The 18,772-nt window shown below is 45.3% G+C and overlaps 1 protein-coding gene across 1 annotated transcript; it reads left to right on the top strand.

Moving 5' to 3' along the window:
- Window positions 1–1,588: 1,588 nt before the first annotated feature.
- LOC115307726 (E3 ubiquitin-protein ligase RBBP6-like) lies at window positions 1,589–3,605 on the top strand. Its single transcript, XM_029962475.1, has 2 exons — window positions 1,589–1,844; window positions 3,502–3,605. Exons 1-2 carry the CDS (start codon window positions 1,679–1,681, stop codon window positions 3,603–3,605), a joined length of 270 nt encoding a protein of 89 aa, XP_029818335.1. The 5' UTR covers window positions 1,589–1,678.
- Window positions 3,606–18,772: the final 15,167 nt, after the last annotated feature.

An 18,772-nucleotide genomic window follows, 5' to 3' on the forward strand; every position in this document is an offset into this window, starting at 1 on the left:
CTGCCAGGACCTCACCACCCTCACAGGGAAGAATTTCTTCCTAATATCCAATCTAAATCTACCCTCTTTCAGCTAAAATCTATTCCCCCTTGTCCAGTCACTCCAGGCCCTTGTCCAAAGTCCCTCTCCAGCTCTCTTGTAGGCCTCCTTCTTCTAAATATTTTCTTGGTCATCTCAACTTTCTGCCTTTCAAACAAGTAGCTTATCTCAACAGGACAAGGATGGATAGCACTGTTTTAACCTCAAGTAAGCAAATATTTAAACTGTTTATTTAAAGATAAGAATTAAGAGGACTGGAAAAAATGACAACTGCATGGAAAGTGAAAATTTAATTTAGTGCTTAAACAACTTGAATCCTGATGCTGCAGCTGTAGCAGAGGGCTGACACGGATCATGATAAAACCAAAAATCCTTCCACTAAGCTTTCAAATGACAACAGAACTCCATCTGAGGGAAGACAACATCTGTATAGGAAAACATAGTCATATGTCTATAGTGCACAACCTTTCTCTTAACAGCACAAAGAACTTGCTGGTACAAAAAATTACAAATTTTAAGTGCTATTTTTAAGTAATTTACAGTTCTATCAACAGGAGTGGGAAAACAGCCAAGAATTTGACTTGCAGAATGGGAGATGACTCATGACTTTCTCAACAGCCTTTACTATGGATGAAGCTTACACCTCTCTGTTTGGGAATGGCACACCCTGTTAGGATTGGGCTGGCTGGCTTGGTCAGCCTTGCAGTTTTTCAGTCAGAGAAGAGAAAAAAACTGAGGAAGAACCAAGCAGACGAAGGCCAGCAGGTATCAGTCCCAGCCAACTTTCACCTGGGTGCAGAATGAAGCTTCTTTCTAAAAAAAAAAACCAACCAAACAAACAAAAAATAAATTGCATCTCTATCAGATATTGGCTTTTCTAGCAAATGTCTTTTTTTTCACCCTTTGCTTCACTAAAAAGCTCTTTTGCCCAGACCATTTTCTTCTCATGCAGAAGCAGGAAGGCACTGGGAATGTTGCACAGTTGCATGGGGAAGGGGTTGCCCTCTCAGCTCTACAGCCAGGTTCAGCTGTCCTTGCCTTACACCCTAACAGGTCATAGGGGAGCCATGGCAGGAGAGAGCTGGGTCTGTTAAATGTGGAGAAGAGAAGAACTCATTGTGGCCTTCCAGTGCCTAAAGGGGGCTTATAAAAAGGCTGGAGAGGGACTTTAAATACAGGCAGATTGTGGCAGGACAAGGGGAAATGGTTTTAAACTGACATCGAGGGCAGGGTTAGATTAGATATTAAGAAAAAAATTCTTCCCTGGGAGGGTGGGGAGGCCCTGGCACAGGTTGCCCAGAGAAGCTGTGGCTTCCCCATCCCTGGAAGTGTCCAAGGCCAGGTTGGATGGGGCTTGGAGCAACCTGGGCTAGTGCAAGGTGTCCCTGTCCATGGCAGGGGGTGGACCTGGGTGATCTGTAAGGTCCCCTCTAACCCACACCATCCTGGGGCTCCATGTCTCTATGATTTTTCCATAGTGCCCTTGGTCACGTGAGGTCACAGTGTGGGGTGGGGGGTGTTCTGCTGTGCCCTGGGTTCGTGTCCCAAAACTCCCTCGGTGGAACACTGAGGCAGTGCCCCAGTGCCCCCAGTGAGGGGTCACTCCTGGCTCTGTGTGTGTGTGTGTGGCTGCAGGGCCATGTCACACGTGCACTACAAGTTCTCCTCCCTGCTGAGCTCGGACGTGGTCACCTTCCCCGGCCCCAGCATCGCCCTGGCAGAGCTCAAGCATCGCATCATGGCCTGCAAGAGGCTGAAGGAGGCCAACAGTGACCTGCAGATCCTCAATGCCCAGACCAATGAAGGTACCTGGGGGTGGTGGGCACGTGTCTGGTCCCCACACAGTCGCCCTGGGGCCCACCCAGCCTGGGGGGTGGGTGACACTGGGAGTGCGAGTGACTCCAGGGATTGAGCAGGGTGGGAAACCCAAACATGGGATTCAGAGAATCATGGAATCAGCTGGGCTGGAAGGGACCTCCCAGATCATCAAGTCCAACCCTTGATCCACTACTGCTGTGGTTCCCAGCCCATGGCACTGATGCCACATCCAGTCTCATCTTAAAAACCTCCAGGGATGGAGAATCCACCCCTTCCCTGGGCAGCCCATTCCAATGGCTGAGCACCCTCTCTGGAAAGAATTTCTTCCTAATATCCAACCTAAACCTCCCCTGGCACAGCTTAAGACCCAGCCCTCTTGTCTTACTGATACCTGCCTGGGAGAAGAGACCAATCCCCACCTTGCACATTGATGTGCAACATAGAGTGATGATAAATTTTTTTGTTTTCCGGAATTTCTCAAGGTAAAATGATGATGAAATGTGGGAGGATATTTCAGCACGGAGAGGGCTGTGGGGACACATCAAAGCAGTGACCCAGTATCTCAAGAGGGCGTATTAAAAGCAGGGTTTTCCCATCTCAGGTTTTATAGGCTACTCTGTCATGGCAAACACCTTTACTGCAATAGTTTTAACAGCTGGGATTGTTTCCAGATGAAGTGGTGTGTTACAATAATGGTTGATGTTTGGAACTGGTTTTTTATTTGGATTCTGTGGGATCTGATGAGTTTGACATTTCTAAACTGATTGCCAGGAGGGGCAGAGGGAGAGGCACTTGTTAATACAGCCAGATAGTGACAGGACAAGGGGCAGTGGTTTTGAACTCTCAGAGGGCAGGGTTAGATGAGATATTGAGAAGGAATTCTTCCCTGTGAGGGTGGGGAGGCCCTGGCACAGGTTGCCCAGAGAAACTGTGGCTGCCCCATCCCTGGAAGTGTCCAAGCAACCTGGATTTGAAGCAACCTGGGCTAGTGGAAGCTGTCCCTGCCCATGGCAGGGGGTGGAACGAGATGATCTTTGAGATCCCTTTTGACCCAAAGCATTCTGTGATTCTGTGTTTCTATGACATTAAAGCAAACTGGGCAGATTTCTCTGAATCTGGCAGAGAAAGCTGAAAGCAATGGGAATGAACAGCTGTGGTCTGTCAGTCCCGAGCACCAGCAGTGCAGGTGAACTGCTAAAGCCATGAAAAAGATGATGCAGAGGTTTCAGACTTTAACCATGTACCTGTTTGGTTGCAGATAAGCTAATCTGACTTTAGGGAGACTGCTGTGGCTCACCTTTCTCCAAAGATCTGCTGGGTCTGTAGCCTAGCAGAAGCAAAAGCAACTCAAGCCAGATCAGGAAAGAACCTTCTGAATTAGCAACTGTCCTTTAGTGCCCTTGGAGAGCATTGTGCTGTTGGCATTCAAACTATTAAAAAAAAAAAAAAGAAAGAGAAAGATTTTGTTACTTTGGTTTGATTATCAAACCTGAAGATTTCTTCAAAGGTTCTGTCTGTGTGTTGAGACAATCAAAGCACGATGTTGCACCTATAATTTTGCTTTCAGATCCCTAAAGGGATATTAATACCCATTCCCACGAATCTCCATTCTCATGGGGGTTTTTTTCTTGTGTTTTTTTTGAGAATACACCGATGCCAATGCCCTGATCCTGAAGAATTCCTCGGTGATCGTGAGGAGAGTCCCTGCTGGAGCAGGCACAGCTGCCAGCAGAGCAGAAGCTAAGTGAGTACCCACGAAGCACTGGATCCCTTGTGAGGGGTGTCGGTGTGTGAGCTTTTTCAATGGATAATTCAGACTGTACATGTTAAAGCTGCAGTTGTTTTGTGTTGTTGTGCAGTAGATTTTAATGTATCTGCCCCAAAGGCACCAGATTTTTTGGCCTGCTGGGACATGGAGTTCAAACTCCAGCAATGGTGACTTTTAAGATGATTCCATAGGGTTTGTTCTTGGGGTTGATTTTGCTGAGAGCCAAGTCACAGATCCTGTTCCCTCTACATGGAGAGATTCTGTATTCTATGTGAATGCTTTTATTGCTTTTATAGTAAAGGCAGATATACCTTGTAGGGTAAAGTTTGTTCCCCTTTCAGAAGGGTCTGATTATCAGTGTTTGACTCTTTCCTGCACTTGGGGAAGGGTCAGACCTCCTGCAGGAGTCCCTGCAGGGTATGGCAGGTATTCATTCTCACACCCATACTAGCTGTAGATAAAACACCAAGGGTTGCCAGCTGGTGACCTGTGCAAACAAGGATATTCATCCATAATTAATTCCTTTTAGTTTCCTAAAGACAGTGTTCATTTCAGGCAAGAGAAAAAGAACCATACCCTAAACTGCACTGGTTTTTGTGTGAGTGCAACGAAGGAATAGTTACTCCCTTCCAATACTGAAATTCATAAAAACAATTTAGCATGTTACCAAATGTTACAGGTTATCTTTCTGTGTCTGTTTGTACCTGTTGGGGTTTAGGAATGATATTCTCCAATTTAGTACTCCCACTAACACCCCCTCCCCACTCCAACGGGAGGAACAAAAGGCAAAGATCACAGGTTGAGATAAGAACAATTTACAGGAAAGAGAAGTGAGGTGAGAAAATGAACAGCAACAGCAACAATATTAATAACAAAAGGTGTAAGAAAAGTAATGATTCACACAGGAAAAAAACCCCAGATAATAGACAATACTGGACACCACGTTTGCTCAGCTGGATGGAACCCCTTCCCCCTGGAATAGAGTCCCTTCTCCCTGCCCTGGCAATGACCTGAGGGGGGACAGAATAACCTCTGGGCCCTGGTCACAGCCCCTCCTGGTTTCTTCAAAAAACTAACCCTGTCCTGGCCAAAAGCCAGGACAGTACCCTGAGCTGATCCCTGTGTTCCAAGTTTTAATTCTGGACAGAGAATCAGTGGTACTGGTTAGAATTACAGATATTCAGGTGCAATCCTGACTACAGGATTATTGTTGTCCTTTCTGTGTTCATTCACACCAGCTCTGGTTCAGCTCCACCAGCACCACCTAAAGTCCATCCTTCTGAAAGAGGTGCCTCTGCCCACAGTGAGGAGATATTATCAGCTGACAACTCTGCCATGTCTTTCTGGTGTTGATTCTCAATAAATAAAGTGCCCTGAGGAGTCACAGCGTGTCCCAAACAAACAGGACTGCAGCATCCTGGTCCCCAGGAAGCAAATCCAAGCAAAACCCCCTGAATTTCTGTGTGGCCCTGCCTGTCATTGCTTCAGTGCTTTCGGGCACTCTTGATGCCTCAGGGTTGTGCTCACAAACATGGCTTTGGTTTTAGGGTCTGGTTTCACTGCTCTGTGCTGGCTGGGAGTGCTTTGCTTTAAGTTCTGATCACCTTTATTTCTTCTTCCAGATGTCAAAAAAACCCAGCCAAGGGAACACCAAAAGCAGTATGTAAACCCACAACCTTTCTCTACACTTAATTCTAAACAATTAATACAAACCCTTGTACTAATTTTCCAAGCCTTGATGTATTTTCCAGTCAAATTTAGTATATGTTGTAAATGCAGCTGATTTGACTCAGCACAGTTTTTTTTTCAGTAAAACCTGAGCCAAGCCATCATTTGCACAGTTCCCCAAGAGCACTGCAGCTCAGTCCTAACCAGACCTGGGGACTGCATTCCTGCCAGATGTTCCAGTTGGCATCTGGGAGGGATTTTGGTCTATTCTAGTAGTGGTTTGGGGGGCTTGGATGTGTTTTGCAAACCATTTTGATTCAAACAGATTACTCAAGTGTCTATAACTTCTTTTTTTTAAATGTTAATGGAAATTGTTTCACAGATGTCAGTCTGGGTTATGTATGGCTGCAATGGAGAAAAAATAGAGGGCCATCAATTCATCATCAGTAAAAAATTGTGTCTGGTCTGATAGCAAGGAGAATAATACTAAATTCTCACACTTCTCAGGCCAATGTGGGTGATATTGCCTGTGGTCTAATAAAAGACATGAAACCAGTCTCCTCTGGTTTTGTAGGCTACTCTCTCATGGCAAACACCTTCACTGCAGTAGTTTGAGCAGCTGGGGTTTTCTCTAGGCGAAGTGGTGCCTTACAGTAATGGTTGATGTTCAGAGCTGGTGTTTTCCTTTGGATTCTGTGGGATCTGGTGAGTTTGGCACCTCTGGACTGATTGCCAGGAGGGCAGAGGTCACGTTTCAGGGCTGCTACGCCCGTGCCTGATGGTGCCAAACAGCTCCACTGTGCTCAGAAAAGCATCTCCACCTGCATTTATAGGTGATGAGGCACTAATTGCACTGAAAATAAGTTTCCTGTAGTGATGTTTCCTTATCAAATAGACTTCAATGGTCTTTATATCCTTTTTAGCTGAAAATTGACACCTTTCTTACCCCTTCAACTTGTGCACAGTTGTGAGCATTTGACAAGGGCCCCTCCCCAGATGTTCTGAGCAATAAGTTGATCTCAGGCAGGTTTGTTTCTCTCAGCTTCTTTTCAGGGGCTTTCCTAATCTGTCATGAGGTTGGACTTTGTTTTGAAGAAACACCCATGGCACTAGGGTGGAAAGGCCTTTTTCAGTGGCAGAGGCTGTAGTGCAGACTTTCAGACCACTGTGGGGGTTAACTATTGCCATGTTTTGGTTGCAGAACTTGAATATGTGTTTAATTTTTTTGAACAGATTGCTGACCCTTCTGTACCTCTTCCTCTGGCCCAGCTTGTTGAGGTAGAGATATTATTCTCTAATACTAAAAGAAAAAATATGTTTGCTTCATAATTTTAAATCTTACACTGTGTTCTATAGCTGGATAACTGTTGTAATGAGAACAAAACTTTATTTTTAGTAATTTTAAGTATTTATTTTAAGCATTTTAAGTTTAAAATGTATGTATGAGTACTATCCTGGGAGAAGTTCCCAGTTTGGGAAGATAGAAGGGGAGCACCTTATCAGCCCCAACATAATGCTGCAGTATCACTCACCTTCAAGACACAAAGAAGAAGCACTTCAGCAGCTGTTGACTATTTCAATTCATTATTTTTGTGCTGAAAACTAACACAGCAGCAAGTCCTTTCTTCTGATAATAAAGGCTGGAATTCATTTCCTAAAAAAAGAAATCCCTTCCCACTGGTAATGTCTTCCCTCCTCCACTGCAGAAATCACACTATGTACATTGGCCAGAAGGAAAAAATAAAAATCAGTTTGGAAGGCAGCCACCAAAAGAAATTGGTCTTCACTAGTGCTGTCCTTAAAGATGTTGTTGCCTCTGTAAACTCCTGTGAAGTTTTACTCTTGTGATGGTTTGCAGACTGGCTCAGCACGGGGGCAACGTGCTCTAAAACATTTTGTGTTCTATTATTGCTCTGCACCAAATGCCATATTTGAATTTTGGTCTATTCTAGGAGTGGTTCTGGGGGGCTTGGATGTGTTTTGTGAACCATTTCGATTCAAACAAATTACTCAAGTGTCTATAACTTCTTTTTTTTAAATGTTAATGGAAATTGTTTCATAGATGTCGGTCTGGGTTATGTTATTTGGAGAAAACACTGTCCATGGAACAACCACAAAATAAACTGTTGGCCTTACTTGGTTTGTTGTGTGAATAAAAGCAAAACCCTGAGTGGTTGGGTGCTTGAAGGTCCAAACCACTCATTTACTCCCTTAGGCCCTGCTTGTATCTGGACTAGTGTGTAATAAAATCATTTGAACAAATATTACTTAGAAAAAAAAAATCAGCTGGCTTCAATAATCTGAAGATCTGGTTGTGCAGAGGGTTTCTATCACAAGGTGGATGTGAAAAAGACCATCTCGACTGCAAAAACCTGCAGATTGTGTTTTCTGCAGTTAAATGACTGAATAGAAGAAGCTGGGGACTGTGGAGTTGGACTGCCTGCAGCACACCATGGTCAGGCTGCTGAAAAGAACCTCTGGCTTGCTGAGCAGTTATGAAAAGCTTGTTTCCTTTTAATGCTCCTGTGTCTGAAGCTGAATTTCAGCAAGCCAAACCAGCTGCCCTGCCTCTGCAATGGGGTGTCCTCCTAATGCTGCAAAATGTAAACAGTGCTGCTTGCACCCATCTTTCCCAACTCCAAGTGCAGCAGAGACCTTCTGCCAATAGTCTGGAGCTTAAAAATCAGTTTTAAAGATACTGGATAGTACAACTTTTTCAACACATACCCTCAGTCCTCTTGGAAGCAGATTGGGCTGGTTACCCAAGACTTGCTGCCAGGTACAAACAGGGCCCAAGGCTCTCAGTGCCCCAGCCTGCTCTTTCCAGGTGGGTTCCCAGGCTCAGAAACATCGTGGGATGGTGCAAGGACTCCCCAGGAGACCCTCAGGACAGCTCTGTTTTATACAAGCAGCTGTTTCATCCAACCAGAGCCGGCACAGGGCTGCTCTTCCCAGGGCTGGTGTGAGTGGGGTCATCTTTGGCTGGGGGGGCTCAAACTCGTTCCTGAGGTGTGTGTCCAACCCTTCTCTGCTGTGCAGAGCCCCAGCCTGGCTGAGACCAACGTTCCTGAAGAGGAAAAGATCAGAGTCATGATGATGCAGTCCTGCTCTTACTACGACCCCAGCAAGTGAGTGTGGATTGTGTCAAACCCGGTCGTCGAGGGCGACGGAAGAATCGTAGAGAGGTTTTGAAAAGGGAGACACGTGCAAGCCTTTTCCTTTTTTTCCCCCCAAAAAACCTGCAGTTACCTGAAGGTACCCTTGGGTCCACTCCCACCACCCATCACTTGCTTCAAATGCGGACAACAAGGTCACTGGAAGAAGAAGTGCCCAAACACAGGGGTAAGACCGGGGAGAACTTCTGGGCTTAATGCAGTTTTTATAAGTTTTTTTACCTTGGCAATTATGCCACAAACACACTGGAATAGACCATGAAGGATTGTTTCTCTTGTGTGGAGGTCAATAATGCTGAGATGATCCCAGCCTGGGGGCAAGAAACTGCAATGCTTTGTTGGACTTACAAGTTCATATTGAAAGGGTTTGGGGTCTACATATTCAGCAGAGGGTTGTAACTATTACAACTATTACAAATAGGGGTTTTTAGGGGATGACATAAGGGGAAAACCCAGGTTAATAAATCTGGGGTTTTACACATACATCACAGGGGAAAACCCATTTTATCTTGGGGGAATTACAGGGGGGAAAAAAGGCATTTGAGTTTACAGAATGCAAGGATTAAGGGAACACAAAGGGAGAGAGAAAGCACAAAAGGTCTTCTGCACAGGTTTGGTGAGATCAGGGTGCTGACTCTCTGGCTTGGGCAGGGCATGTGATAACATCATGCAAAGAGTCTCCTCACATCCTGCTGGAGAAGGCAGGAAAAATCCACAGGGATGAGGTCAGTGAAGAGGGTTTTTCCCAGCTTCTGTAGCCCATGGCTTTTTGCAAAGATCCCTCAAATCTCTCTCTGCAGATATTATATTTTGGGATCCAACACTCTTGGGGTGAAATACAAAGGTTATGTGCCAATGTTGTAACACTCTTCAAAATTCAAGGGAGACCTGAAGTTATCAATGCAAAATTTCCTTTTTCCCGGGTCATAGACATTAAATATGCCTGTAGATCTCTCTCTGTGAGAGACACATATTTTTATATATTGAAATATACATATATTTATAAATATTCTGAAAATTTTGATGGTTTAAACTCTTTTCAATGACAATTCATGGTATTGGGTATTCTGTTTAAAAAACACAATGTTTCTGTTGACTCCATCTATTGAATATTTGTGTGTTTTCACTGCACAAGGCTCTGGCTGAGTATTCACACCCTTTAATGTTTAAATGTGTGTGCCTGGGGGATGAATTCAGCCTCAGCTGTAGATGGGGAACAGAAGTTTTCCCCAGTGACTGATTCAGAGCCCTGGAGGAGGGGTGGGTTTGTGTCCCTTCTCTGAGCCAAGGGGTATTTCACCTGCAATTAAGTCCAAGGATGTCAACTGAGTTCAAAACACTGCTTCAGCCTCTGGAACATCCTGGCAAATTCATTATATAGCCATGATTATTCCCATACTGACTCTGGGAAATAAGTATTTTGATGGAGCAGCCCCTCCGTTAGGTGGAAGGAGAGGATTAAAGGTTTTGCCACTTCAAATAATCATTGAAACATCATTCTAAGTGTGGGTTTTTTAGATCAGCTGCGTCTGCATTTCTTCTCTCAGCAGAACAAACACATTGAGGGTGTTCCCAGGATCAAAAGGAGCTCAGGGATTCCAGCAAGTTTCATGGTGGAGGTGAAGGACCCCAGTGCAAAGGGAATAATGATCACCCCCAAGGGAAAATATGCCATACCAATTATTAATGTGTAAGTGTGGAATTCACTGGACTGATCCAGAAGAGAACAAGGGGAAACCACGTGGAAACATCTGAGTGCCAGTGTCACCACAGTGGCAGCAAAAAGGAGGGAGAAGGACTTTTGATACGGGCAGACAGGGACAGAACAAGGGACAGTGGTTTTAAACCAACAGAGGGCAGGGTTAGGTGGGATATTGGGAAGGAATTCTTCCCTGGGAGGGTGCTGAAGCCCTGGTACAGGCTGCCCAGGGAAGCTGTGGCTGCCCCAGCCCTGGAAGTGTCCAAGGCCAGGTTGGACAGGACTTGGAGCAACCTGGGCTGGTGGAAGGTGTCACCCCCATGGCAGGGGGAACTAAATGGTCTCCAAGGTCCCTTCCAACACAAAACATTCTATGATTCTCTGATCTGTCATTATGGGTATGCTTATGCATTTTAAGCCCTTCTGTTTGTCTGTCTTGAATCTCCTTTGGTAGAAGCTTTAACACAAACTTCTCCTATTTATAAAATGTATTTACCCAGAGACCAGCTTTATCATGAGTCTGTAATTTACCCTCTAGCAAAGGGAAGGTGGAATTCATTTCATCTCATTTCTAGCTGTCAAAAAGTTATTTTTCTACTCTGAGCTCATTTTTTAGTTGATGCAACGATGGGAGAGTTTTGCAGAAGGAAAATTGTTTTGCCCTCCCCCTTCTCGTATTAAGGCTACAAAAAAGCAGATTAAACTAAATGCCTGCAGTTTAGGGGGTTAAAGTGGACTGAGAAGAATTCCATCCGTTATTTTACTTTGATAAAACCCAAAGCATGGAAAAGTTTTCCTTTATACACCTTTAATTTTTGTCTTTTTCCTTCCCCTCTCCCCACCCCCCTTCAGGGAAGCTTATGCCAGAGAAAAGAAGGAAAAGCCTCCCCTTTTACAAGAGGAGCCAACTTCTTCCTCCTCTTCCTCCTCCTCCTCCTCCCCAGCTCCCATTCCAGATAAGCTGTTATGTGTCCTTTGTAGAGAGATAATGACTGATGCAGATGTAATTCCCTGCTGTGGAAGAAGTTACTGTGACAATTGTAAGTGTTAACCCCACATTTGTAAATTCAGAACATCACACCTGATCTTCTGAGAGCAGAAACTGGATGGAACAAAATGACTGTGTCACCAGTTCTAATTAATACCTCAGTCTACCCTGAATAGGAAAGGACTTGTCTCATGCAAAGACAAAAAAAAAAAGAAAAGAAAAAACCCAGGAAGCATTTTTCCCTTTGCTGTGATTTAGGTGTGGTATTCCCCAATTTAGTGCTCCCACTGAAACACTCCAAACTTGCTCACTCCCCATCCTCATCCCTCTCCCCCTGCAGCAGGATGGAGAGGAGAACTGGAGGCACAAAAGGTAAAGATCACGGACTGAGATAAGAACAATTTACTAGGAACAGCAATGAACTAAGAAACAAACAGTAGCAGCAACAATATTAAATAGCAGAGTGTACAAAGCAGGCAAACGATCCCCAGGCAGAGCCTGGCACCACCCTGACCACTCTCTGTGCCACTGCCCTGACTGGAAGGGTCCCCCCCCGGCTCTTTGTTGCCTAAAATCAAAGAAAAATTCTCTGGACAATTTTAGTATAGAAAGGTAGAGAGCTGGTCTTTAATTGAAGCACCTTAAGGTGCATAAAATACATTTTTGCACAAGCACACAGGATAGCTTCTACAATTCTATGACACTAGCTAATTATCATATCCAAAGGGATACACCCATCCATAAAATTGCTCATCCCCCAGGACCTCCTTCAGGCACTCCCTCAGGCCCACCTCCCTGAATTGGGTGGATGGTCTTCTACCTTCCTCTACCTTCCTCTTTCTTCCTCCATCTTCCTCTTCCTCATGATGTTCTGTCCTGCTCAGAACAATTTCGAGGATTCTGAGCTTTCTGAACAGCTTTGACTACAGTTATATCAACGAATGCACTGGTTATATCTTGTCCTTGTACACTCTCTGCAGACTAGATGTCCTTTAGCTTGCTAAAGATCTCTATTTACTGAAATCCTTGACTAGAAACGTAAGCAGTATTTTGGAGTTTGGTACAAAAGTATTTAGTTAAAAGCTCCGTCCTAAAATTACTAAAAAGTGCTAAAAGCTACATTAAAATCTATATACTTATGGATCGTAAGGCATCACCTTGTGCATGGTGTGAGGTGGTACAGACTAACCCCAGGGTCCTGGCCATGCCCCTCCTGGATGTTTTCCAGCCCTTACTCTAAACCATCTGGGTCATGTTGTTTCCATGGTCAGTGGCCATCCCTCCAAGGTACCTGTGGGGTTCATTCAGCCCATGGCTGTGGGTTCTATCCACCCCAGAGCTCTGCCAGGCCAGGAGGGCAGGCTGATGGGTGTAAAGTGCATCAGGAGCCCATGGCTGGTGTCTCTGGAGCAGTCCCTGCTCTTTGCCCATGGCAGTGGACACAGGGGCAGTGTCATTCAGCAGCCAACATCAGACAGTCCAACATTACAGACTGTTCTCTCCCAGGAATCAAGTCCCATCAAGGTTCACGTGGTGTCTCCCTGTCCCTCTGCTCTGTCCACCCAGTGGACCCAGGTCCTTGAGCAAAAACAATCCCACAGATGGGTTTGCCCGTGGCTGAGGCAGGACTGACCCAACCTGTCACTGTGAGACAGGAGAGTGGAGGCACAGCCTCGACATCTTCAGTTAAATGTCAGAACTGTAGTTATTTGTGGCATATTAGAAACTGCTTCCACTGCTGAACATTTAGAGCCTCATGCTCCCAGTTCAGCACCATATTGACCCGTTTTCAAGTCCATGTTCACCCATTAATCTTGTACATGTTTTTACAATTGGTGAGAACCCCCAAAATTTCTTTTGTTTGGCTAAAACCTGTTTTGATTGTTCTAATTATACACAGGTATTAGAACAGCACTGCTGGAATCAGAGGGACACACCTCCCTAACATGCCATCAGACAGGTGTTTCTGCTGATTCTTTAAATGCCAACCAGCTCCTAGGCCAGGTAACAAAGACTTTTATTTAAACCCTTTGTAAGAAAAGCCATTTGTAAAAAGCAGAAAGGGAAATAAATATCAATTTACATCTCCTTCAGCGGGGCTAAATTGAATAAGGCTTAATTTATTTCTCAGACACATTTTCTGCCATTACAGAAGCAGACAGCTCTTTAGACATGGTCTGGCAAACCCAGATCACACTTCTGTTGAACGTGGTCCCCTCACTTCCCAACCTGGTGTTAACACTTTAAATACAGGTGCTAACAGTGTTTTGTGGGATGTGTTCCTACATCTGCCATCGAATTACTTTTGGACTGACAGCAGTTACAGCAGTACACAAGCAATTCTCCTCTGGGGAGGCTTTTGTTCATAAGTCTACTGAAGATTCATGGTACCTGTTTGTAAATGTTCTTCTGCCTCTAGGCTGGGAATGACTTCCAAAGTGGCAAACCGACCTGGGAACTGTGAGTATTCCACAGAAATGTAATATTTTGAACTTGTGATTTATAATGAAATAAGTATGCACAGGTAGTTGTGGAGAATAAAAGTGGTAATTAATTTTTAAGTGGCTTAATTTGGGTGGGCTTTCACAAAGGGGATCTGTGCTTACAGTAAGATTATTTAAAATAAAACTCCAGCATATGACTGAAAAGAGGACTCTGAGCTCTTTTTGGGGAAACCATAAGTACATATAAAAAAATAAATATAATTAAAGGATGAGGTGGAAAGCTGCCCTTGTGATTCCTGACTGAAGAAGGCTGAAGAAATTTATTTCCCAATAGAAATCAGTCTCCAACATTCTTTCTTTAACAACTTAATTGATTCTAATTGAGCAAATTACTGGAAAAGTCAAGGCTGTTATTTTATGCCCATTTTGAACACCTTCAATTTAGTCATCTCAAAGAGCCAGGCTGCTTTCTCAGCTGGAGAGGGAGGAGTCTGTTTTATTTACTTAGTCCTTCCTTTAGGTACATTTGCTAGAAATTAAATGTAAGGGTGCATTGTGTTTGTAAAATCTTATAGAGAAATCAAAACAAAACCCAGAATCCATCCCACAGATGGTCTAAAAATCTCAAATTCAGTAAGCAAGAAAATAGCACCCGAGGGACAAGAACAGGCCAAACCCATCATCCTGAGCCAACAGCACAGGGACCTCTGTGGGAGAATTAAAAGGAGTTTGAGAGCAGATAAGTTGATATCTGCTCAGGTCTGAGGCTGTGGAGTGTGAGGTGCTGGGGAATCCAGGAGGGCAGAGGAGCCCTGGGCACAGGGAGTCCCTCTGGAGCACGGGCAGCCTCCCCCCCAGTCACAAAGCTGAGTGTGAAAAGAGAGAAGCCTGAGGGAACTGCCAGGGGGAGGATGTGGCAGGCAGGGATGAGGATCTGGAAATGAGGGGAGTCCCGAGGGAACAGGCAGCTGGAGAAAAATGAGAAAACTGAGAACACGAAACGCCACTGTGATACCCCTCCAACCACCCTCCTCTTTAAAATCAGGGCAGAGAGTAACAAACGGGGACACACGTTTTGGGGGTTCTTTAGAAAAGAAAACCTGATGTTTCTCGTCTCCCAAAATCCCTTGGGCAGGAGGCTGTATTACAGGTGTCTGTGGGTGATGCTGCCAGAGCCTCTCCCAGAGTCGTGGCACTGAGTCACCTTCCCAGGGGCCAAGTTTAGAAGCTTTCAGAAATGACTTTTCTCCAGTGTGGTCACTGGCCTTGGTCAGAGCAGAGGGCTGTGCCAGAGGTTTCTCAGACATCTGGCCAACAGAACACCCCTCTGTGTCAGCTGCAGTCCCAGCATTTGTCATCCTGCACAAACTGACAGATGAGCAGTGAATTTAGGCTGAGGTGGCATTTCAAAACTGAGCTCTGCTCTTCAGGCTGAATCGTGTTTTCTCCGTGGCTGGTACTACACTGCAGCCATTCAGACCTGCTCTTTTTGCTTCTTCCTGCAACAAAAACGATTCCAGCTGCATGTCAGTGCAGAGGAGTGCCAGCTGTGTGCGTTCTGTACCAGCAGAGGCCAGTGTCACCCTCCTAAATCCATCCATGGCTCTGGCAGTTCAAGTGACACAAGAGAGTGGAGATAACCTGACCTTTCCTGGGTGGGTTTGCACTCACAGAGCAGCAGCTGTTCTACCTCATCAGCAGAAACTTTTACATTACCAAGTTCTTCCAGGGGCAGCAGTCAATGATTCCATCACTGGCAGCAAGCTGAAACAAGCTTTGACATAACCATATGAGGAGGGGAAAAAAATAAAAACCCAAACCAAATTTGGGTGGAAAACAACAGAGAAGAGTGAGTATTTTGAATTAAGTTCCTTTTTTTTTGTTTTGCTTTGTTTTGTTTTGTTTCACCCCCGCACAGAAAACTCCATTCACGGCCAAGGTCTCCAGGTGTGAGAGATGAGCCTGTGAAAGCAGATTCTGTGATTTTCAAACCCAAAACAAGAAATGGTAAGAGGAAGAGGAAAGCAAAAGTGACTGTACAAAGACAATTCAAACAAACCAGCTCAAGCTTCCCAAGACAAAGAGGACACCGACATGGAAAACGTCCTCGAATGGAACCTCCTGTGAAGGAGGTGAAGAAGGAGTAGCCAACCTTATGTTCTTAATTCATCTTCCTACTATCCCTTGTAAAGCAATTCTGAACAATAAACAATATAGGCCAGAAAAAAACCCTGATCTAGTGTGTTTTTATTTACATGTGCTGTATATCACAAGCCAGGGCAGGTCACTGGACATTAACTTGATTGGCCACTACCTCAGGTGGCTGCCTTTGACATGGGTTTTCTTTCTCATTCTGTATGCATCAAAAAGCCCAAGAAAACAAGAACAAATCTTGAAAGGTAAAAGTAAAAAGAGGCAATAGTTGTAAAAGAAATAACCCCCAGGAGATGTGTCACAGATGAGTTGCAGGAGTCTCTCATATTGGCATGTCTGACAAAAGAGCAAAAGGTTTCTGGGCTGGGTTTGGCTGGGGCAGAGTTAATGTCCTTCCCAGGGGCTGGCATGGGGCTGTGGTTTGGATTTGTGCTGAACACAGGGATGATAATGGAGATGGTTTTGTTATTGCTGAGCAGTGATCACAGAGAGCCAAGGCCTTTTCTGCTTTTCATACTGGCGAGGGGGCTGGGGGTGCATGGGAGGTTGGGAGGAGACAGAGCCAGGACAGATGGCCCAAACTGACCAAAGGGATATTCCAGACCACAGGACATCGTGCTCAGTGTATTAAGTGGGGGAAGAAGAACTCGGGGGGTATGTTTGGGGTGATGGTGTTTGTCTTCCCAAGTCACCATCACACATGATGGGGCCCTGCTCTCCTGGAGGTGGCTGAACACCTGCCTGCCCATGGGAAGCAGGGAGTGGATTCCTGGGTTTGCTGTGCTTCCGTGTGCTGCCTTTGCTTTCCATGTTAAATTGTCTTTATCTCAACCCATCAGTTTTCCAGCTTTTACCCTTCCCACTCCCTCCCTGGTCCCGCTGGTGGGGGAGCCAGTGGCTGTGAGGGGCTTGGGTGCTGCTGGGGCTCAACCAGTTTTTCATTGGCTGAAAAACTCAGGATGCAGGAAGTATGTTCCCTCTCCCTGTTTTCAGGTTTCTCAGTCCTTGCAAGGAGACTTGCAAGCCCTCTATGGTTTATTTCCCCCTCCAACTCCAAAGCAAACTCTTTATCCTTTCACCCCGACATTGCTGCCATACAGCTTTGAAAATGGAAGGATTAAGGGTGAACAGAGTATTTTTTTAGGAGGGAGGTTGTGAGTGGGGTGTTGAATGAATGAGCTTCTTTTTTCTTCTCTAGCAGTTTTAGGGGACGTTGGCAGGAGAAATCATTTCACTGGCTTCTCTACAGATCACTGCTCAGGCTGACATCACACCTAACTTTGAGAAAATTGTACAAAGGCTTCACCCTTTGCCCTGAACCCCAGAGAAGAAAGGAGTCCATGCCTCTACAACCCCTCACAGGGGTCCTCCTGCACCCCCTCCAAAGGGAACAGCACACATCTGATTCCACTGAAAAAAGTATATCCCCCCCAGACCCTCTAAAACAGGCCTTGGGTTTGCTGTGCAAACTTGAAATCTTTTAGGAAAGGAATAAAAAGAGCCTCAGGCTTCCAACAGTAGCTTTCCTACATTATTTGAAGGAACAGTGGGAATTCTGTGGGAAAATGGGACACCTGGAGAGCTTTTACTTGCAGCAGGGTTCATTGCTCAGCTGCTCACTCTGTAACATGGTTTGAAGTCTGATTCCTTACTAGATGTCAGTGCTTCCATGTAGGATTGCTTTACCTCTCTGAGCCATAAGGAAAGTGCCAGTTATACTTGTTACAGAGTTTTTGCTGCCAAATGCTTCCCCAGCATCTTAGACCTGAGGCTCAGGTGAGCTAGTGTTTTTTTGAGGCATGGAGCTGCACAGACGTATAAATTCTCCAATAATGCAAATATTAATACCTAGAAATGTTTAATGCAAAGCAGATAAGTCCAGGTGAAGAACTGGGGGGGTGTAGTCCTGACTGCACTTTGTCTATGTGTATTAAGTTCTCTTTGTGGGTGCATTTTATGATGAGATGACCGAGTTTCAGTGATTTTTTTTCCACCAAGTTTCAGTGATGTTTTTTTTCCTGAGGACACATACTTTTTTTTCCACGCAAGTACGTGTCCTCAGAAACGCTTGATTTTTCTCAGAGGCACTTCACTCACATTCAGCAACTGGGAATCCCAAACATAACAATCCTTTCTCTCATGTGCTTGTGCTCTGCCAGGCGTTCAAGCCCAGTGAGTGTTTGTGTCAGTGGGTGGTGAGAACTCGCGTGTTTCTGAAAGGTTTTGCGGGACACAGGAACGTTAAGTGATGGTGTTATGTCTGACTTCTTAAAAATTGTGTTTGATGTGTCATAACAACACACAAAAAGCGCTTGGCTTTTACCTGTGCCCTTCCAGTTCTCGCCAAACCACCACAGGGTGGCGGTGGGGACTCGCAAAAGGAGTCAGTGTGTGAGGACCAAACCCGCCAAAGGGCAGATCCAAGCAGAAAAGCATCACTACTACCCTGGAAGAAGCTACGTCAGGACGGAAAGGTTTGCCTGACCTTCCCCTTTCGTGTGCAAACTCTTGTTTGCACCACGCTCGAGAGGCAGCATGGACTCCTTTCCAGTTATACGTGCTAATAAATTTGTTCACTCTCACAGAATCCAGCCACATAATTGAAAACATCCCACGAAACCAGAGCTCACTGAAGGGCCTCGTTGTTCACACCTGGGGCTGCCCCACCTGGGAGGTGACTCCCCTCAGTGCTCCCAGTGCCCTCCCACTGCTCCCAGTGCCACTCCAATAATTCCATGATTCCACCTCTTCCTGGGGCTTTTCTCTTTCCACATGTGCCATGAGGCTGCTGACAGTGAATCCCACAGCCAGGAGCACTGCAAAGCTCCTCAGTGCTGTGGGCACAATGAAGAGCTCAGAAAGGCTGAGTGTGACTCTGGCTGCCTTCTGATGGGGAACTGCTCTGCTCTTCTCAGTATCTCCACTACCTGAGAAGAGGGAATGATGTAACTTTGTTCTAATACCACCTAAAATCTTTGAATGGGGTTCTGAGCAACCTGGGCTAGTGGAAGGTGTCCCTGC

This window comes from Manacus vitellinus, unplaced genomic scaffold (assembly GCF_001715985.3).
Source record: "Manacus vitellinus isolate BGI_N305 unplaced genomic scaffold, ASM171598v3 scaffold_47_pilon, whole genome shotgun sequence".
In the NCBI taxonomy this organism is placed as follows: domain Eukaryota; kingdom Metazoa; phylum Chordata; class Aves; order Passeriformes; family Pipridae; genus Manacus; species Manacus vitellinus.

What these genes read in the sequence shown, in the direction of transcription:
- LOC115307726 (XM_029962475.1), top strand. Translation starts at nt 1,679, where the DNA reads ATGTCACACGTGCACTACAAGTTCTCCTCCCTGCTGAGCTCGGACGTG. An exon ending in CAATGCCCAGACCAATGAAG is followed by an intron (nt 1,845 to 3,501) that starts GTACCTGGGGGT and finishes GTTTTTTTTGAG; the next exon opens with AATACACCGATGCCAATGCC.